Source organism: Grus americana, chromosome 5, assembly GCF_028858705.1.
Source record: "Grus americana isolate bGruAme1 chromosome 5, bGruAme1.mat, whole genome shotgun sequence".
In the NCBI taxonomy this organism is placed as follows: domain Eukaryota; kingdom Metazoa; phylum Chordata; class Aves; order Gruiformes; family Gruidae; genus Grus; species Grus americana.
The window spans coordinates 25060336-25080167 of record NC_072856.1 but is presented as its reverse complement, the minus strand read 5'-3'; the positions used below and the strand labels follow the sequence as shown (position 1 = coordinate 25080167).

At 41.2% G+C, this 19832-nt stretch overlaps 2 protein-coding genes across 7 annotated transcripts in view; both read right to left on the bottom strand.

Annotated features, from left to right (window-relative positions):
* TTC17 (tetratricopeptide repeat domain 17) overlaps positions 1-2246 on the bottom strand; it is a 60033-nt gene extending 57787 nt beyond the window's left edge. For 4 of the 5 annotated variants that reach the window (XR_008577498.1, XR_008577499.1, XM_054828886.1 and 1 more), the window contains exon 1: positions 2010-2177. Coding sequence is in view for 3 of the 5 variants with exons in the window: in XM_054828886.1 (XP_054684861.1) it covers positions 2010-2168 (159 nt within the window). In the remaining 2 variants the exon portion in view is untranslated. Of the gene's footprint in view, positions 1-2009 lie in introns of all 5 variants that reach the window. The other variant, XM_054828887.1, reaches the window with a different exon arrangement.
* A 1412-nt stretch (positions 2247-3658) lies between these two features.
* API5 (apoptosis inhibitor 5) lies at positions 3659-19623 on the bottom strand. Of its 2 annotated transcripts, none has more exons than XM_054828890.1 (14): positions 19426-19621; positions 15744-15905; positions 15183-15276; positions 14084-14149; positions 13566-13717; positions 11993-12199; positions 11350-11454; positions 10564-10653; positions 9807-9988; positions 9499-9592; positions 8933-8989; positions 7934-8010; positions 7442-7578; positions 3659-5849 (listed from the first exon to the last, which is right to left on the bottom strand). In XM_054828890.1, the coding sequence occupies exons 1-14, from the start codon at positions 19492-19494 to the stop codon at positions 5770-5772; spliced, it is 1572 nt and encodes a 523-aa protein (XP_054684865.1). In that variant the 5' UTR covers positions 19495-19621; the 3' UTR covers positions 3659-5769. The 2 variants fall into 2 exon arrangements, with proteins under 2 accessions (XP_054684865.1, XP_054684864.1); XM_054828889.1 differs by lacking the exon at positions 3659-5849 and adding an exon at positions 5870-7169 and having other exon boundaries at positions 19426-19623.
* Between the last annotated feature and the right edge of the window lie 209 nt (positions 19624-19832).

Here is a 19832-nt window from a genome sequence, read left to right as displayed (position 1 = left end):
AGGACAATGACAATTCCTTCCTATTGCTGGACAATGGAGATTATCTGTTAGTTTTGAACCACAATTACATTTTGGCATTTAAAACTACATTCAAGTTCACTCTAGAAAATGCCCACTCTTCTCATTCCCCAAAATACAAATAAGTGGAAAAAATGAAATTCAGAGGTGCTCTGCAGGGATGGCAATTGCAATAACCACAAATTTAAGTATCATTTTCTCAAGAGCCAGGGAAACGACAGTAACAGCTGCTGAAATACACCTTACTACAAAAAACTCACTGGACAAGTAGCAGCACTACATCCCAGCTATGAAGAATTCAGCTCCTCATATTCCAGGTAATACCATATTTATAATTTGAGTTTCCTTGCTGGAAACAGATGGATTAATTTTGACTGTACAGGTAAGATAAGTTATTCCACAGATACTATTTTATCACCTCTGCTACAGACCTTGAGTACTTTATACATGGAACATGGGAACGCCCCTGCTTAGAAAGCATTGGCAACTATAATGGAATACCTCACTGCATAGCAATGGTACAGTGAAAGTTTCTACCTGTACCATCAGTTAACTGACATCATAAAAATCCATTTCTTAACATCAGTGCTGAATTTAGCTAATCAAATTTTCAAGCCATTTTAGCTCATTAGATTTTTTCAAGTCATAGCTGCTTTTCATGCAATAATCAACACTTCACCCAAATTTGATAATATACAATTAATCTACACACAGAGATGCTTTCAGACCATTATCATATACTCTCACCACTTCCTCGTTATACAAAGTAAGGAATAGGAGGTGAGATAGCACTGGAAGTGTTGTCATTCATTAATTTATGATTAACCAGGGTGAGAGAGTGCCTGGATCCTCACAGACAGCTGAAGTGCCTGAGAACCATAAAGACAGCAGGGCTTCCTGCAGAGAAAGCCAGTTCCACCTGTCTGAGGAACCTAATGCTTTCTGACAGGAGACCCCACAAAAAATTCTCACAAAAGGAAGGTGATGTTAACAGACACTTTTATGGGGGAAAAGCCACACTGCTTGCTACAGAGATTAACTCTTTCACTCCAGAAGGAAACCGATCTGGCAGTTCTGCTTAAAAGCAAAGCACATCTGACATGAAAGTGGGTTTCTGGCGCTGTTCCTCTTGCAACAAAGAGGGAACAAAGTAAAAGCGCAAACATGAAATACATATCGACTCTTTCAGCCGCTTAGTGAACGTGAGGCACAGCCTGGTATCAAAATAAAACGCTTTGACTAAAGCCACAAACCCCGCAGGACAGGGCAGGTGCGTGCTTCCGCACCAAGCGGCCACCCCGCCGTTTATCTTTCTTACTTCCCGAAGGAACGGAAAGCAGCCGGGGCGGGGGCGGCGGGGATGGGGAAAAATCGCAAACTCATTCATAACTCGGGCTGCGCCAGCCACGGCTAAGGAGCCCGCGGGGCGCTCCGGGACGGCATCAGCCGCACGGCGAAGGGCAGCGCGGCCACCGCCGGCGCTGGGAGCCCCTAACGCCGCGGGAAGGTCACGGCGAGCGTTGCGGGCGAGGGTCGGTCCTGCTGCTTTCACGACCCAAGCAGGACCCCGAGTTCGTGCTTACTCAGCAGCACGGCCTAAGGCTGCAGGTAAGCACGAACCACCGCTGCTCGAGGCACGTTTCCCGTTAAAATCTGCCCTCGGCTCGCTTGGACCCACCGATCGTTCCTCCCCGCCCCCTGACCCCGCGGCTCCGGCAACTTCAAGCCACGTTTGGCGAGCAACGTCTGCTCGCTGCGGGAGACCCCCATGCCGGGACCGTCCGCCACCGCCGCCGGGCTGGCTAGCTGTAGCGGGTTTCGGACAGGCAGGGCTTCGCACCGAGCCAACAGACCCCCGCTTCAGCTCGGGGCAGGCCGGGGCAGGCAGGTGAACGGCGACGCGGGCAGGGCCTCCCCCTGCCGCTGCAGCGGGCCGCGACCGCCGGGGCAGGCGGCGGTAGGCAGCTACGCGCGCCCGCCGGGCGCCTCACCTGCTGCTGGATCTTCCCATCCTCGGTGACCACCCAGTGGGTGGTGGCAGCGGCGGGCCGCGTCCCCGAGGCCAGCAGGGAGCACAGGCCCAGGGCCCAGCCAGAGAAGACCCACGCCCGACCCAGCCCGCCCCGCCCGGACGCTCCTGCCGCCGCCATCTTCCTCAATCCCGGCCTGCCCGCACCACCCGGAACCGGAACCGCCCCCGCCGCCATTTTGGGAGGGGGAAGACCGAGCGGGCGGTGCGTCCCACTGCGGGGCGGTGCCGCCCCTCCGGAGGGCCGGGGGCAGGAGCAAGGCCTGGCGCAGCCTCGGTTTCCCCGCCGGCAAACCGGGTAGCCCCGGGTCGCTACCTCAGACGGCGCCGGGAGCGTACCGGCCGGAGCTGCGCACCCGCCCCCCCTGCAGTAGCCGTCAAGGCAGCTGCAAGGCAAAGGAGGTCGGATCGTGGCGGCACCGCCCGCGCCAAGAGCCGAGGTGCGGGTAGGGGCTCCGTGCTGCAGCCGCGCGTATCCACTGCTCCGCACGCGTCCAGCCCGGCCGGGAAAGCCGAGTCCGGTTAACTGAGCCTTTCTGCACTTCAGGCAGCCACCGGGAACGGCAAAGCCGCTGTCCGGAGCTCGTGACTGACTTTTAAATGCCGACGAGCGGTGTGCGGCACCGCGCTGAAGGCGGTTGGCTTTTTTTTTTTCGTTTTGGTTTTTTTTTTAATTCTGTCTTGCGCATGCTGAAACGTTTGCCGTGACTGCTCGGGGAGAGGGGCTTCTGCCCCCATCAAACCGAACTGTACCTGCAGCTACCCACAGTTAATGCCACTTCACTGAAGAGCCGGCTGAAGGTAGCTCTGAACAACACATCACTCTCTTTTGCTTCTAATGCTTTTCAGTTATACAGAAAAAATGTAAACTTTTCCTTTCCTGTTCCATTAACGGTAAATACCAACCCAGCAGTGGCTGCCTGTTCCTCAGTCCTGAGGGAGATCTAAAAGCTGCCACATTCAAACTTTGGTCTGTTTGACTCTTTAATTTTGCAAGCTGCAAACATTCTGTGTCTTGGGGACTCCAGACTTCCCAGAGCCGTTAGACACTAACATCTGCCACTAACTCAAACCCATTAAACAGAAAACAAGAAAAAAATTTACAAATGGTGTGACAGTGGTTAAACTAATGCAGGGGATATAGTTTCTCTCAGGATACAGAACATATTCCCACAAGTGTTATAGTTCCTTACCACCGCCAGTTTTCATGTGGGGCCTGTTAGAGACTTCACCAAAAAACCTAGGCTGCTACACCAAGCCACTCTTGCTCTATCATAGATACTAACAAATTTTATTGCACTGTCAACATCGAGGAGGTTGAATAAGACAATGAATGACTCCTTTTCACACAGTAATTCCCAAATAAGGTGTATGACATGCAGCTTTTGCTGAATATTTAAATTCCTATCCAAAACTTTACATTTAAAAGTTGAATTACTTAACAGTTAGCAAGACTGCATGAGCTGTTTCAAGATACATTCCTCAGTGGCAAACAGCTCAATACATCTATAGCCATCTAAAGAGTAAGTCACTAAAATAAAAAGGTACCACAGTCCCTTTTACTAAGCCAACACAAAATGTTGCAGAGTAACTGTGAAACAATGAGCCAAACAAAATTACAAAATGAATTTATTCCAAAAGCATAAGGGAACATTTACAATTCAACAAGATGGTAAACAGGTGTCTCCACAAGAACTCACTGCATTAAAATTAAATATGAAACTGGGGGGAGAGGGAGATAATCTAACTACTACTGAGGCCACAAGAACTTTGCACATCACCTCTGAAAAACAGGAGTCCTGTAAAGACAACTCACTCAAAATTTAGTGAGAAAATAAGCTGCTAGTACCTAGTTACTAGTCTAAATCCAAGCTATGTTTAGGCTTTGAGATTACATTTTTAAATCTCCTCAAAACACAAATTATAGCCACAAGTGCAAAATGTCTATTTTTTTTCCCAATGGAAGCTTATTACCCATCTAGCGCCTATTTTCAGAGTGACATTTTGATCTCACAAATTTGTCCTTGAAAGCTCTTTGCCAAGTTTGTTGGTTTTAATGACAAATCTGAGTTTAGCAGCTGGCGTGTAATCAGAAATACAAAGACAGCTCACATGTCCTGGAATGTCCGAAGTTTGCTGCCTGCTGCTCCAGAGTTAAGCAAAAATAGACTTATAATTTAGCATCAACAATGTCCCTAACTTTGACATAGTTTCGTATTCTGGCCTTCTGATGATAGTGATAAGTATCAAAGAGTGTTAATGAATACACCTGAGTCAGATTCACAAGCAAATACAAATGGAACTAGGTGGGGAAATCACTGTCAGGCATTTGTCTGTGTTTGTGGATATCAAATGGCTGGACAAAAAAAGGAGGATAAGAAATAATCTTCATTCTTCTAAAGTCTAAGCTATTTTACATGAACACGCCCCAGAACACTTATTAAAATTCTTTTCCTCTGTCACAACTTCTTTTTACTATATGCTAATTCCTTTACAATGTTGAATGACCTGAGAAGTAAAAATTTTGAGTGATGAGAATAAAAAAAAAAAAAAGCATTGTGCTCTTACATTGTATTTCCTTGGTGTACACCAGTAAATAAGAATCCCAAGTTGCTATGGCAAAAAATAGCATGGAATTGTTAACTTTTCCACCTGAATTGGACTACATAGCCGGAATTTTTCAATGTTACCCAAAATACAATTTTATTTATATATTTTTAAATGCAACTGTATTGGTAAAAAAAAAACCCAAAACAAACCAAACCAACAAAAAAACCCAACCCACAAAACAAAAAAAAAAAAAAACCCCAAACAACCAACCCTCAAGTGCCAACTAACCCAGAAATCTGCAAAACATAGAAAAGAGCCAGGCACTGCTACCGTCTGGCTCCAGCCTATGAAGCTTAATCACTGCATCAGTCTTCACCCATTCCTGGAAGAATTCTAGTCATTTATTGTTTTGTTTTTCCTGTTCATTTACTGAAATTTCACGGCGTAACTATATGCACATATTCATATTAAACATTAAAAATTCATTTGCAACACATCACTTTTGCATTACAATGCACGGAGAAGAGTAAGATGTGCAAACCAAAAACCACCACATTCTCCACATCTCTAAGTAAAAGGACTGCTTCATGCTACAAGCAAAATAAATTTTCATCCATGTTGCAAACTTTAAAAAACCAGCATGTACCTCATTCAATTCCATTCAAAAAAGTAAATCAAAGCGAATTTAACAATGGTACTCTTCTCCACATATTGCAAAATATAGTTACAGATGAGGAAAGGATTACTTCAGCTGCTAAGCTTATCTGACGTGTATCTGTTGTCATGCCTTTCCTGCCCATTACTTAATACATAAACTCAATTATATAATTTCAGTTATGCAGTAGCTGATTTTTAGGTTAATATACAAACTGTTGAGATGTAGCTTTTGATAAAACATCTATGCTCTTTTCCAATTTTGAATAAATCCTGAAGACACTTCAAAAATAAGAACCCAAAACTGCCGACTGTAAGCATCCAAAAATACAGTTGTAGTTTCACTATGGACAAGTTGTAGTCCGTTAGAAAAGTAGATCATACATACAAAGGTATAAAGAACATTTAAGTCAGTCTTAGTGGAAGGCAGTCCTTGAAGGAAACGATACTCCAAGCAAACTTGCTGAGTAGCACTTTCACTGTAGCCCTTCAGGGCTATGGAAGATTTAGCAGTCTACTCAGTAGATTCTTCCTCGGCTACGATTGCCACGTCCTCCCCAGCCTCTTCCTCGTCCACCCCGGAAACCACCTCTTTGCTCTGAAATAAAAGTCGAAACTTTGAATACAGGTTTTATGCTGCATATAGATTACAACTAAATACCAATAACTGGAGGTCCTGAGGGCTGACTTAAGTCTCTGAATTATGCTTTGATCGACAATGGACCTCACTAATTGTAAAAGGAGGATCAGGAGAACTAGCTGCTCTGAACTAAACTTAAGTCTTTCTGCATACTATGCTATCTAACGGTCCCATTATTTTAGAACTATATTTGGGCCAATCCATTATCACAGAATTGAAAACTGGTCTGTAAACGACTTCATGAGGCTACCGAGCTCATCCTTCTGTCCAATGACACCCTGTCAATCTTGAGGTGTTTGTCTGACCTGCTCCTAGTGATTTTATAAAATGATGGAAACCCACAACTTTGTCCGTCTATCTGTCCTTTTCTATCCTTATCACCAGCATACTTCAGTTTTTTTGCTGGGCTGGTACATTAAGTATATCCAATTAAAAATCTTAGACATAGATGGATACCGCACAAACTATTTGTGCACTGTAGAAAATTTTTCCCTTTGTTAAGAACAAATCTGATCACAGCAAAAAACCTCACAAAATATTTTGTTAAAGTTTCTTTGGATTTGTTTGAAAATATATCAAACTCTCATTCCCCTTCCATGCTTTCTCTTCATGTCCAGTCTTAAAATACAGGTCGTATTAATCTACAAAGAGAACTGTGAGCTTATTTTAAAGAGTACAGAAATCAAAAGCTGATCAGAGGCCTAAGCATCTCACTAACAAGAAACAGCAGCAAGCAATAAAACATTTTTGGTTGAAAACTTCCTAATTTTTAGAACTGTAGGACTACAAGCTTATCTTAAAAGACACAGGTGCATCACCTGAAGTCTGCAATAAGAAATTTCCATAAGATTTTATCTTTTCTCTTTATTTTATACATAAAGACAGTGCTTTATATCAGTTTTTCAACCTATGGGCATGGGCAATAATTTGTCATAGCTGGCTGTTTACTTGACAGAGGTAGGACCAACAGGCCTACAGGGAGGATAACAAGAACGGGTTGCTGCTGTTGCTGGGCCTATTCATCCAGTCTGCAACTGCTCTCACATTTTACCCAAAAATATGACTTGCAGAGTGACAGAATCACTCTACGAGCATGAGGACATAGCTGTATGTATGCACAGTGAACCTGGCAATTCCCAGAAGTTCTGGATCAGGTCTGCAACATCAGCAGTGGCTGTAATAGGAATTCAGCACAGGTCCAGTCGTATGACAGGAGGTTGTCCAGCTCTGCCGCGTGCAGAAACTGGTCTGTCCAATGGGAAATTTGGGGTGCAAGTGCTGTGTGCCATAATAGAGAACACAACAGTCCAATTACTAACTCTATCTATTGAAACACTACTAAAACTAACTTGTAAATGACATATAGTTTATAGGCTGGTAACACTTGAACACTGTAATAGACCAACGGCTAGAAAGAAATGCACAAAAACTGGGGACAGTACAATTTGATCTTCCAAGAATGTCATGGTAAGTTGGCTTAATTTGTTTGTCCCCCTTGCCCCAAAGCACGACTGTCACTAGAAAAAGTTTTTCCAAGCTGCCTAACTTACCGTAAGAAAAGCTACCCAGGTTACTGCTGTATTTTCCACTGGGAGGATTATATATTTGCCTGGCATCCCTTTTTGGTCCTGCTGAAGCTTTCTTTGGGGGTGAACTTGAGGTTGTATCTTCACTTGCTCTTTTTTGACTGACAGAAGAAAACAAAAACAGATCATTACACCCCTGTGGTGACAAGTACAGGAATAGCAGTTCAGCCTCAAAGATTAACTGCTGGAAGCTAGCAGCAGCTAATGAAGATGCCCTGTACAATACTTCAAAAGAGGAAGTAAGCTATTCTTCAGTTGATTCGTTCTATCGTATCCCTAAAGCAAGGCTAAGCTTATCACTCCACAGCCTGAATTACTACCAGGATGGGTGTTACTTTTGATTGTGAAACTTTCAGCTCATGTGCTGTGTATATTATGTATACATTGCTGGGGATGTTTATTTTGTAAACAGCAAAAATTAACAGCGTTTTATTTTTTTTTATGAAAAACTCTTACCTTGCATCTGCCTTCTGTACTGGTTTCCAGGACAGTGTAACTGTACTTTTATAAGAAGGAGGAATGTGGAAGAGATCCTGTGGAGGCAAAATTGGACAGTTTATTCTACAGTTAAATTCATGCTGATTGCACTTCAAAATTTTAGCTACCTGCTCAGACTCTAGAATAACAGTTACTTTCTAACAATTTTAAAACCTTTTTGAAGTCCCATGGCAGAGACAGAAGGTGGAGGTAGCTAACTGCCTTATCTGGCTGCCTTTGCCCATACACTTTATTAGGAAATTCAAATGACGTTTGTAACAGAACAGTGTCTTACACTGACATAAAATGCTTTCTCTCTTCCTAAGCACATTAAGCATCTTATAATGAACTACAGTGGCTCCTGCAGGCAGACAGCTGATGTCCCTGCTATGATGATAAAAGATAGGCTTCTCAATACTGTGGGCAAAATTTTTGGTTTATCATAGTGATTGAGGGTGAGAATGGAAGCGAGGGAGGAGAAGAAAAGGTGGTTAGAAGAAATCAGAATGGTTTCAAGGGCTCTGGGTGGAAGTCTCTTTCTGCAGCCCATCTCTCCTAGACTCTCTGGAGAAAAAGGTTCTGTATAGCAGCTTGCTTTGCCTCCTCCCTCCTTAACGCCTCCTTGTGCCTCTTCAAACTATTCCTTATCCCTCCCTGTCACTGCAGGAAAGGGAAACGACAAGGAAAAAGGCTTGGCCAGAATCAAGATCCCTAAAGCAAGGTCTTCTGCTCCTGCGAGCAACTAGTGCTGCAAAAAAAGGGCCTCAACTCCCTATCCTAACAGCAGAAGCAGCAAAGGCTAAGCAGCTTGCATAAATGGCAGATCCATGTCTATTCAGAAACAGTAAAGTGGGCAGCAACCCTGCGCTGGCTACAACTAACTTAATAACACAATACAACTTAGTTCAAATCTATTCCTTTTTTCTGCATAGGTTATTCTACTATATGAATTTACTTCTTCATAATGTGAGGACTTACCTTGATTAAAACATTAATGTTATTGGTTATTTTCAAGGCAACCACTTTAATCTTGTTCTGTAAAAAAAAAAGAAACACCACTGAACACCTATTCTAGTAGCTTTAAATTATGCCAACCACATTTGATGAAGTCGTAACATTAAACTGACTGCTTTTTCTAGTGAATTGGTCTATCAATAGTAATACTGAAAGATGCGTACACTTCTGAGTTTTCATTACAACTATTTTTAGGCTTCTTGCAGTTTTATACTAACTAGTTGCTTCCAGTGTACTTCCCGCTATAACATTTTTCCCCCGATATATGAAAATTTTCGCTTCAAAACAAAATGCAGAGCACAGTTAAGCCAAATACACGTGGATGCAGAGAGTAGCTAACAGTAGAAACTAAAAGATCATCCTGGCTTGCAAAATGCAGCATCAGGTAAGATACAGTTGCAATAGATGTTAGCAGTATTATTCCCTTAATCTATTTGCATGCTTACAACAGACTGCAGCCCATTAACGTGTACCAATGGTTATTTCGGCAGGCTCAATTAGAAAAATAGGAATTCCTGACAAATACTTACCTCTTCTGTTTTCAAGGCTTCTCCTGTTTTCCCTTGAAGGGCTAGACGAAGTTGTCGAATGTACACCTGCAACCCTCGAGCAAAATACTGTAGCCTAAGAAATTTAAAAGCAATCTATTAATAAATTTTACATATTCCCATGAAATAAAAGCATAAACAACAGGAAGCTGTAATCTGGTTTTTTACCCCCTTTAGGAAAAATGCTCAAAATAAGTCTTCTATCAATCTGATTTGTGCTTCTTTAGCATCCAGGCTATAATACTTCACACTTTCTCACAGAACTCTAATACTTGCCTCTAAATGATTACCTGATTTTAAAGTCTTTCAATTTCTCTGCATTCAGCTTGGCTGTGAGGAAGTCTGGAAGTTTACGACCCAGCTGATGGAAGCTATACAATAAACACTCCACATAACTGAACTGCAACTTAGGCTCTTCACTGCCAGCATTTTCCCCGTTCTCTGCTTCTTCTGGAGGAAGGGGCATATACTCCTAAGGAACAGAAAGGAAAAACAAATGCATAAGACCCATTTACACAGGTTGACTGTTCTTTTGCAGTGTTTGAACTAGAAGGTTTATTTATGCTGACAACTTAAGAAGTATCCCCCATCCCTATACTAACGTGATGAACCACTGCATGAAGTCCTGCTGCAGGTGGTTTGCCTACACTTATATGTCACTTGACACCTCTGACTCAGAGGAAATATTATTGTAGCACTGCTACCATAGGAAGCAACAATGTACTGCACCCAATGCTTCTGAAACAGCGCTGAATTTGCTTAAAATTGTCAGTGCCGATACAGCCTTTAATGAGATCAACATGAGTCTCTCCTGTAAAAAGAATAAACCCACCAGTTTACTGGATTAAAAGCATTATGCAGGTAACAGCGCTCTGTATCTACAAAGACTTTGAATTGCAAAATTGACCTTACATGATGGACAGAGCTATCTTTGAAATAGCTACTTTAGAAAAAGCATAAACAGATTAATAGATAAAAATAACTTGTTTTGATACAAACTTTTTTAAAAAACGTGTTTTACATGAGTAAAAGTTGAATTAGCCTTACCAGTAATTTATCAAACAGTTTCTTCAAATTTGATTCAAGTTTTTCCATATCGCCACAAAACGAACTCATTTCAGCAAGAAGCTTCAAAACCTACACATAAGGATAGCCAGGTTTTTGTGTGTTAACTGAAAAGTACAAAGGCTTAACTTTCAACCTAAAAGTGATTATCACATCATTTTGGCTGGCACAGTAGAGGCCAGCTATTACAATTAAACCTCTCCCAAATATTGGGAAAGAAAACAGGGAGGAACACATTTAGTCTGTTTTTCACGTCCTCAAACAGAAAAACACAGCTTTGTGAGTCTAATCCCAACAAGCATCGTTAGCCAACAAGTACACAAACTTTTGCCTCCCGCCTCTGCTGCACAGCTCACCTTCAATGTGAGATTCACAGAGATCTAACTGAAGCTGCATCACTGATTAACGTAAGGAAAATTACAGACATTAAGCCACTCCCTTAGGAGGCTAAATTAGCACAAGCCATGCAACAATCATTTCAGTAAATGCTATGTGCTTAAAAAAATTTGACAGTAATACAAAAATGATTACACCGATCTACTTATTCTAGCCTTGCTTCAAAAGCTCAAGACAAATGACACATGCTTTAAAAGGCATTGCTCAGTCATGCTCAATACAGCAAATATATTTTTTTCTAGCGTAGCTAGTTTTCCGCCAAGCCAAGAACTGAAAACCATTGAAGAAAAGAGTTTGCAACTTTTAAAATAGCTGTCTTCATCTAAGGTGCTTATTTTTTACAATTTGAAAGACATTTTAGCTTTGGCTTACCTCTAACTGGATATCAAGACCCTCCACTGGAGTAGTCAAAGAACTGAGGTTTGGCAGAACATGCTCACAGAAGTAAGTAACGAATTTTGTGGAATGAACATTTTTCTGCAAAAAACACCACACATTACTCGGGCTACTCTGAGTTTGAAACAGTGAAATGTTTCTACCCCATCATTCCACCACCGTTATAAATGCCCACCACACAGCTACACCTTAAAGCTTTATTAAACTTCCCTCTAACTCCTAAAACACAGAGACCCTTCCCAGGTAGCTTAAACTCAGAGGCTGCCTGCAACAAGGGCTGAAAAGATTGCCTGTAACCCAAGAATAGGCCTTCAGGTGCTGCAATTGCCTGGCAGTAGACTTGAAATAATCAAACTCCTACATGTATGAGCCTAATGTGAGAATCTTGTCAATCTGTAACATCTTAAATTTGGAAGAAAATGTCAAAAAGCAGAGATTAACACAGAAGCTCTTTGTATTCAGAGGCTTTAAGGATGTTTTCCAACATTTTAATACATTAGAAGCTGAAGGTGGAAAAGTATTGATATGCTGTCATTCTAACATAATCGAGAACAGCAAAGAGAAGCTACAGCCGTTAACTTTCCACAATATTCCTCATACAAAGCAAATAAATACATACTGAGAAGAGTGGCACTGCCTGGCGAGTACACTGTAGAAGTCTGTCCACACAATCTGGATCAGATGGATTGAATGTTTGTTCCAGGTCAGCTTGTTCGGCTACCAGCTCTACTAGTTGTTGCCTCCCACTTACTGTCTGTAAGCTTTTTAATCCAGACAATATTTTCATGAATAGAACAAATTCCTCGCCCGTCACATCTTCCAGTACCTTAGGAGAACACCAGAAAACGTATTTCTATGGTGGTAATTTGCAAACCTCCCAGTCAAACCTACTTGATTTGAAAAAGTAAAATGTGCAAATATTTAGCATTTAAATTTAGCTTCCAGTTATTTAAAAACATAAGTTTAAAGGAACACATGAAAACGTGCAGTATAATTGTACGCACCTCCAAATTAAAGTAACTGCCAACAAATTGCACATAGGCAACATTATTTTTCTTGAACTCTAACCTTAAGAACAAATTTCTTATCTAACACAATCGTATGCTTAAGGCAGAATAAACATTAAATGAGTATCTACTCATTACTGATTGTTTTAATACTTTTTGTACCTTTCTCAGCTTGGGGAATGCACAGGAATCTCACAAAATTCAACAAAGACAAATGCAAAGTCCTGCACCTGGGATGAACCAACTTCCCTGCATCAGCACATGTTGGGGACTGACTTGCTGGGGAACTGCTCTGCTGAAAAGACCTTGATGGTTCTGGGGGACAGCAGGCTAAACATAAATGTCAGCAGCATTCCTTGGGTGATGAACAGTGTCCTGGGCTGTGACAACAGCATAGTCAGAAGACTGAGGGAAGCAAAGGGATGGAGGCTTCTCCTTTGCTATGCCTTCATTAGAGCAAATCTGGAATACTGTACCCAGTGTTGGGCCCTCCTGTATGAGGAAGTTGTTTATAAGCTTTAGAAAGCACAGCCAAAAAGGTGATCAGTGTCTAGAGCACATGACCTGTGAGGTGAACATAAGGACACTGGGCTTTTTCAGCCTAAAGGAAAAAAAGTCATAAGGGGGTGAGATGACCTAACACTAATCTTCTAATACTTAAGAGCAAGTCACCAAGACTAAAAGTCAGGTTCTTTACTGAGGTGGACAGGGTGAGAATGAGACAATGACACAAAACTGAACTGGGAGGTTCCAACTGGACAAATAATAAAAAAAATCATGTTGAGGACAATTAACCATTGGAGCTGGTTGCCCAGACAGTGTAAGAAATCTCCATCCTTAGAGGTTTTCAAAACCCAACTGCACAAAGCACAGAGAAATCTCATCTGAATTCAACTGAGCATGATTCACTGAGGTCATTGATCTCCCAAAGTCCCTTTCCAACATGAACGATTCTATGATTCAAATAAAAGTCACCCTTACAAAATGAAAAGAGCCTAGCGTTAATTTTAACATTCCCACAAAAAAAAAGCTGCAAAGTTTGGATTGTAGCAGAATAGGATATCTAGAAGATCACATTTGTACAATGCTGAACTATACACGTGGTTTAAACAGACCTCCAAAGCAATGCCAGTGATAAGGGATGGTTTAATGCTACTTAAGTTTGTACTGAAGTAAGACACTCACCTTCTTTGATTCAGTCAGTATGAACTCTTCTACCTCCTTTGTCATCACCTCCTCAGGCAGGGTTTTCAGTTTCGTAGACAGGAACTTGATGGCTCGCTCTCTCACAATATCCTCTCCCTGAAGAATTTGACTGAATAAGCCTCCCAAAGTCCCTGAATGGAGAACAAATCAGGTAACACAAATTATTTCTGAAGGTAAGAGCTGAACCCTCTACGCAGAAGAAAGAAGTTTCCTCTTGTAAGACTCCATGACACATTTTAAAATAACTGCTACATTAACTTTTAAATCCCCACAATTTTCATGTAGCTTGACATAAGAATCCACATTCTTTTATTGGTCTGTATAATTTAGATCCATGATTATTGAAAACTTCAGTATCGTTTGTAAAATTATACTATGAGTGTCTCTCTCTAACTTTTGCATTCTACTAAGAAGATACAAAATTGAGTCCTGTTCTCATCTTACTAGAGACTGGGAGGTATTGACAAAAAGCATTTATAGAAACACGTGCCCTTTACCTTTAGCATCCATCTTAAATATACTGAGCAAAGCATTGTTCACCAAATTGAATTCTGCAGAATCATCTGAAGAGAGAAAAAAATCTGATATGCTTATCCTTGAAATACGAACATAAGAGCAGAAAAAAAAAAGATTTCTGATATCACACAAGAAGCATTCTATCTTCAGCATCTAATTATAAACAACATAACTTGTATTTTTAAGGACTACTAGACTGAGGAAGCAGAAAGCCCCTATTATGAAAGCTGGAAGCAAAGCAAAAAACTTTTTGCCACTTCAGCCTCCCTGCCAAAACTTTTAACATTACAAACTCAATAGGACTGAACACTTGAAGGGAAGTTATTAATCAATATATTTAGTCATTTTAGGGAACAGCTGAATAAACAAGGTGACCTTTACTAAATTCAAGTAAAGCAAATAGTTATTTCTTTTTAAACTCTTAAGTAATGTACAGTATTTCTAGGTGGGAGAAACAATTTTCCTCTTGAACTAAATGGAGCAATGTATAAATCTCAAAGAAGAAAAAGTCTCTTCTGAGAAGCCTAGAGACTTAATCATGCATTTTTACTACAAATTTGAACATCTAATATTTAGCACTCTATAACTGAGATTAAAAAAATACATATTGTATATCAAATTATAATTAAATATTTTGTACCAAAAATGCACTGTATGGAAGAAAATGCCTTCAGGATTTTTAAATTTCCTGAGTACCTGGATTAGAAATCCAGTAACTCTTTTTCAGAAGACAATTTGCTGCAGTCCGTAAGTGGAGGGGGTTTTGTTTTGCTTTTTTTACCCCTTGTTTTTCTACGGATGCTTTCAGAGAATTTGAATGAAAAAAAAGTTATATTTAAATGAAAGATTTTCAATTTAAATTAGGGTAATTAGCGACCTTTCAACAGCATTAGCAGCATAACTGTACAGGAAATATAAAGGTGGGGGCGGGGAAGAGCAGAAGCAGGACGTGAATGGCACGGGGACAGACTGCTTTGTAACAACTTATCAATCAGTATAAAATGTTTTATAGAACAAAGTTGTGTACATTTTTAGGTGTGCCACAAGGCATTCAGCCAGGAAACTACCAATATCTCCTACCTGACTGTAGAAGCTGGGTCAGTATGTCTGCTACCCGAGGAAGATTATCTCCAGTGGCAAACTGAGGCAATTCCTTGATTGCTTGTCGCCGGATCTGTCAAAATTGTCAGTATTGTGGAAATAGAAAATTTTAAAAATTAAAGTAATTACCGAAAAACCCCAGGCAATTCAACTACCAAAGTTTGGCAGAAAAATCAGCCAAATTTGAGAAAATAACCACATATTCTTTTAACATGAGTATCATATTCAGAAAGTGATATTCAAGTTTCAGACTTTTATGGCAGTCCAAACATCTTATTTGCTGTGAAACTACTATGATGTATTTATGAAGAAAATAGTGTATTTTTCTTAGATCTAAGCAGCACTGGAGAAAAAACAAATTCAAACAGTACCTCTATTCACAAAATAGATTATTGTATTGTAGGAATAGAACTAAGTATTCTTAAGTTTTCCAAAAACCAAAGACCAACCCTCCCCTCTCGAAGACAGTCTATAAGAAAAAAAAAAAAAAAGGATTAAGAAATTCAACATATCAACTTGCTACAAGGTTCTTATTCTTACAGAAACGTCTTCATCCTCACAGAGGTCCAACTGGGCATTGATAGCCGAGTCAGCTAGCTCAGGAAAATGCTTGAAGAACTTAGGAATAAACTGGGCTGCAAGTCTTTTCTCCTTGGCACCTCCTTTTACACCATCCAAGATAGCCTGGTACGCATCCTTATGCTGAAAGAGGAAAAACAGAATACATAAACAGAAAAATCTTGAGGTATTCTCAAGACAAAGAAAGGATTTTTTCTCTCCCATTCACTTCAGCTATTTAAATGAACTATATTATACAAATTTATTTCTTTGTATGAAGCTTTTCTCTTAGACCAATATAACCATGCCAATTTAGTAAAATTTACCTCTATTGACTGTTTTTTACTGTTATTCTCGTTCCTCTGTCTGTTCAAGTGCTTACTGTTCAAACTGCCAGCCCTAAGGCTAACAGCTCTTGCACACCACTTCTGATTATATTAGTGCAGACTCAAAGAATTACATGATCACCTTCACTGAACTTGGGCAGTTTTTCAAGGAGTTTCTGCCTTCTGTCTGCTTGTTTATTGTCTCTCAAGTAGAGGTTACCTCTCCCAGCAACTGTGCCACTGGAATGGATCACCAGTGCATCTTTGGCACCTATTAAAGCAGCTAACTTAATCTGAGATAAAAAATAGTTCTTAAAAGATCTGTTAACAGAGACTAGGTGCAAAAGAAAAAAAAAAGAAATCACCAGTTCAAATATAGAAATAAACACTTCAGCAACAGAGTAGAAAATTTTCTAGCTGCTCCAATTAGAATCACACAGGTGTTTCTGATTTTGTGCCTGCAGGACTGAAACTTTACAATAAATTGAAGTCTTTGTTGTGGTTAACCATGTGTTTGCAAAATAAAAGTCAGCATTATTAGGATGCTAGCAGAAATCAGAACTTTCTATGATTTTCCTCATGATTGTAAAAAGAGTGCTTTAGACAACTTATCCTACTCTGAACAGCAACATCAGCAGCATAGGACACTGCTTTATTTACATTAAATTTCCCAGAGCCACATATATCATCACCCCTACTCCACATAAAAATTCACTCATAGCAAATAGAGATTCTAATTTACAAAGCGGTACACTGCATTAATTCCCTCTAAAGTAAGCTGTATTTTAACATTCAGTACCAATGCTCCTTAAAGACTCCCTATACCTTGTTGACAGCTCTCTGTGTTGCCAGATTCTGAACTGGATTGGGACACTGATCTGGCAGAAAAATAACCAAGGACAAAAAATGGTTGCTTTTCAGCTGATGCACATCCCCATCCGGTTTGCTCTGTAGCTGTGCCAACACAGTGCACTCAACAGCAAAGGCAGGAATGAGCCAGCACAAACAAGGAAATACACATTATTATAGTCACAGGTTCTCAGGCTGCGCATCAAGAACAACTTTTTTTTGGTGGAACAAATTACTTAAACTTAATACATATTAAAAAAGCATTCATACAGCAATGAAACAGAGTAGCCTGCGTTCCATGAATTTGTATTACTGCATGCTAACTACTCCTATCAATTAGGTAAAATATGGTTCAGGCAGAAGTTTGTTTTACCCTGTACCTGGCAGCACTGAATGCTCAAGAAAAAAAGTAGGCAACTGCAGAAGCAGTGTGATCCTTCAGTTTTGCACATTTCCTCTCAATCTGTAACACAGGAATGTCCTAAGCCAGAGACAGTGTCCGGACTTTTATTTTTAATAACTGTTAATTAATCAATCAATCATCCATTAATTTCTCTAGATTAGTTCTTGAATCAATTCATACTCTATAATGTCCTGTGACAAGTTTCACGATGTGCTAAGAAGAAAAGTTTGTCTTCCTCTTTATTTTAAACCTGCTTCCTAATAGGTTTTTTTCAAGTTCTCAATTTCATTCTAGTCATGAGGTAGAATCATCATACCTAAGCCCCTTACTCAACTGAAACACTCTTTTACAAGCTTAATACTTCTGGTCTTTTAAATTGCTCCTCTTAATGTCATACTTCTGGTTGTCCCTTTGCTCTTGTCCTCACATTCAAAGTTTCTTTTCTGAGACGAGATGACTATGACATTTTGTAGTGAGAGATCACATTCATAAGGTTGTTAAGAGATAATAAAGTAATAAGTGGGATAAAAGTGATGAGTAAGGAACTCATGGTTTCTAATAATGCAAAAATTTGAGACATCAAGTAAGATTACGAAATGACAAATTCAAAGGATAGAACTCCTTCACAAAGTTTAATGAAGTAATGGAACATTTTGCCACAGAACATTTGTATACCAGAAATAAAATTTGTTAAAAAAAAGCATTAGAAAAGTTCTCTGAAGAACAATCTAACAATATATACTAATTACAAAGACTCTATCTCTGGCTCTGGAAGCCCACAAGCTGTAGAGAGGCAAAGGTGATAGAGTATATCAGGAATCATCACTCTATACTTACCCTCAGAGGTTCTTACACATCTGCTATTGATCCCTGTCACAGGCTGCATTTCTTAACTGCCATTTGTTCTACCTAAGATGGCCATTCCTATCTTACAAAAGCTACCCACAACAGTCAAAATTATGATGGACTACTTATTTGTAAAATGGCACAGTAATAGCATGTTTTATTCTGCATGTCTCCCTGTAGTTCCCAACATTTTAGCTGCATTTTTTGGTTGGCTCTGAGATGATGTTTCTGTTGGACTGTCTGCAAGGATGCTTTGTTTCACTAGGGCATAATTACACAAGCAAAGTGAACAGATTTAAAAAGAAATACAACTTTTTTTTTTAAAAACCCCACACAAACAATTATTTGTTCTCTTAAAGAACTTTCCAAATGACCTTGCATACTAGTACCTAGTTTAAAATCCACTACTAGGTATGTACAAAGCTACTTTCCTAGTTACGTACAAAAAAAAAAAAGTATCTGCTAATTTTTCAGGTAGCCATTCAGTAACACGACAGCCTAATGCAATTCAAAAGCTAGTTTTAACTAACCACGATATTTTGTATTTGTAATATACTAAGTCATCCTCCTTTTTTTAAAAAAAAAAAATTAACTAATGGTATAAACAAACAGCAGATCTTGCCAAGATTTTACCGGTAAAAATCTCCTTTAGCTGTGAGGATCGACCTTCCATTCTTGCTTTAAGAAAACAACCTAAAAAAACGCTATAGGCAGTTATCGAACCATAAAAGACTTCACTTTTCTCCAAGAGAGCCTGCCAGAAGCTCTCTGGAACTGCAAGCGCGCTGGATCAGATCTGGATGACTACCGGTGTCTTCAAGGCCTGAATTCGCCAGGCAAAACTCCCCGCCCCCATGCATAAAAACAGTCTGACTCTAGCTAGTAACTAGTTAAAATCCGCGACGCCACACTTAAAAGGAGAACTGCCGACAAGACGGAAGAAGGATGTTGCAAAAGCGACGAGAGCTGCTCCCGTCCCTGCAGAACCGCATGAGCGAAGCTCATCTCTACCCACCCCCCGGTCCCCGGTCCGGGTCGTGAGGAAACCTACACCAAGAACAGCCCCGGAAGCTAGCCGGTTGTCCGGCGTGGCGAGCAGCCCCTCTGGCGGCGTCCCGTTCTGCTCGCCCACCGCCCGCCCCGTCTCAGCCCGCCTAGCCCGGAACTCCCCGCGGAGGCTCCGCCGCGCTACTCAAGCCCGAGGCCTAGCGAGGCCTTGCAGGCCGCAGCCACGCCGCACCTGGCCCGCCGTCTCGGTGGCGTCCGCCAGGATCCCGTAGTTGCGGTAGAGCTCCTCCACGGTGGGCATGGTGCGGCGGGAAAGGGGCAGAAGCCGCCGCTGCAACCGAGACCACCACTAACACCGCCGCCGCTCAGGCCGCCGCTACCGCTCAGGCCGCCGCCGTCAGCGCCAACGAGGCGGAAGTCCCAGAGCGGTCGTGTGCCGGCGCCGGCGCAGCGCCCCCAGCCGGCTGGCGGTCGAGCTCCCCCCGTGCTGTGTTGCAGGCCCGTGGAGCTGAGGTGACGGCAAACAGCAGTTCAGTGTCACCGGGAGCGCTGGCTCCTGCGTGGCACCGCGCATCTGGTTTTTCGTAATCGTAGCGCAAAACGCAACGCACCCTCACAACTGCCTGGTGTTAAAAATAT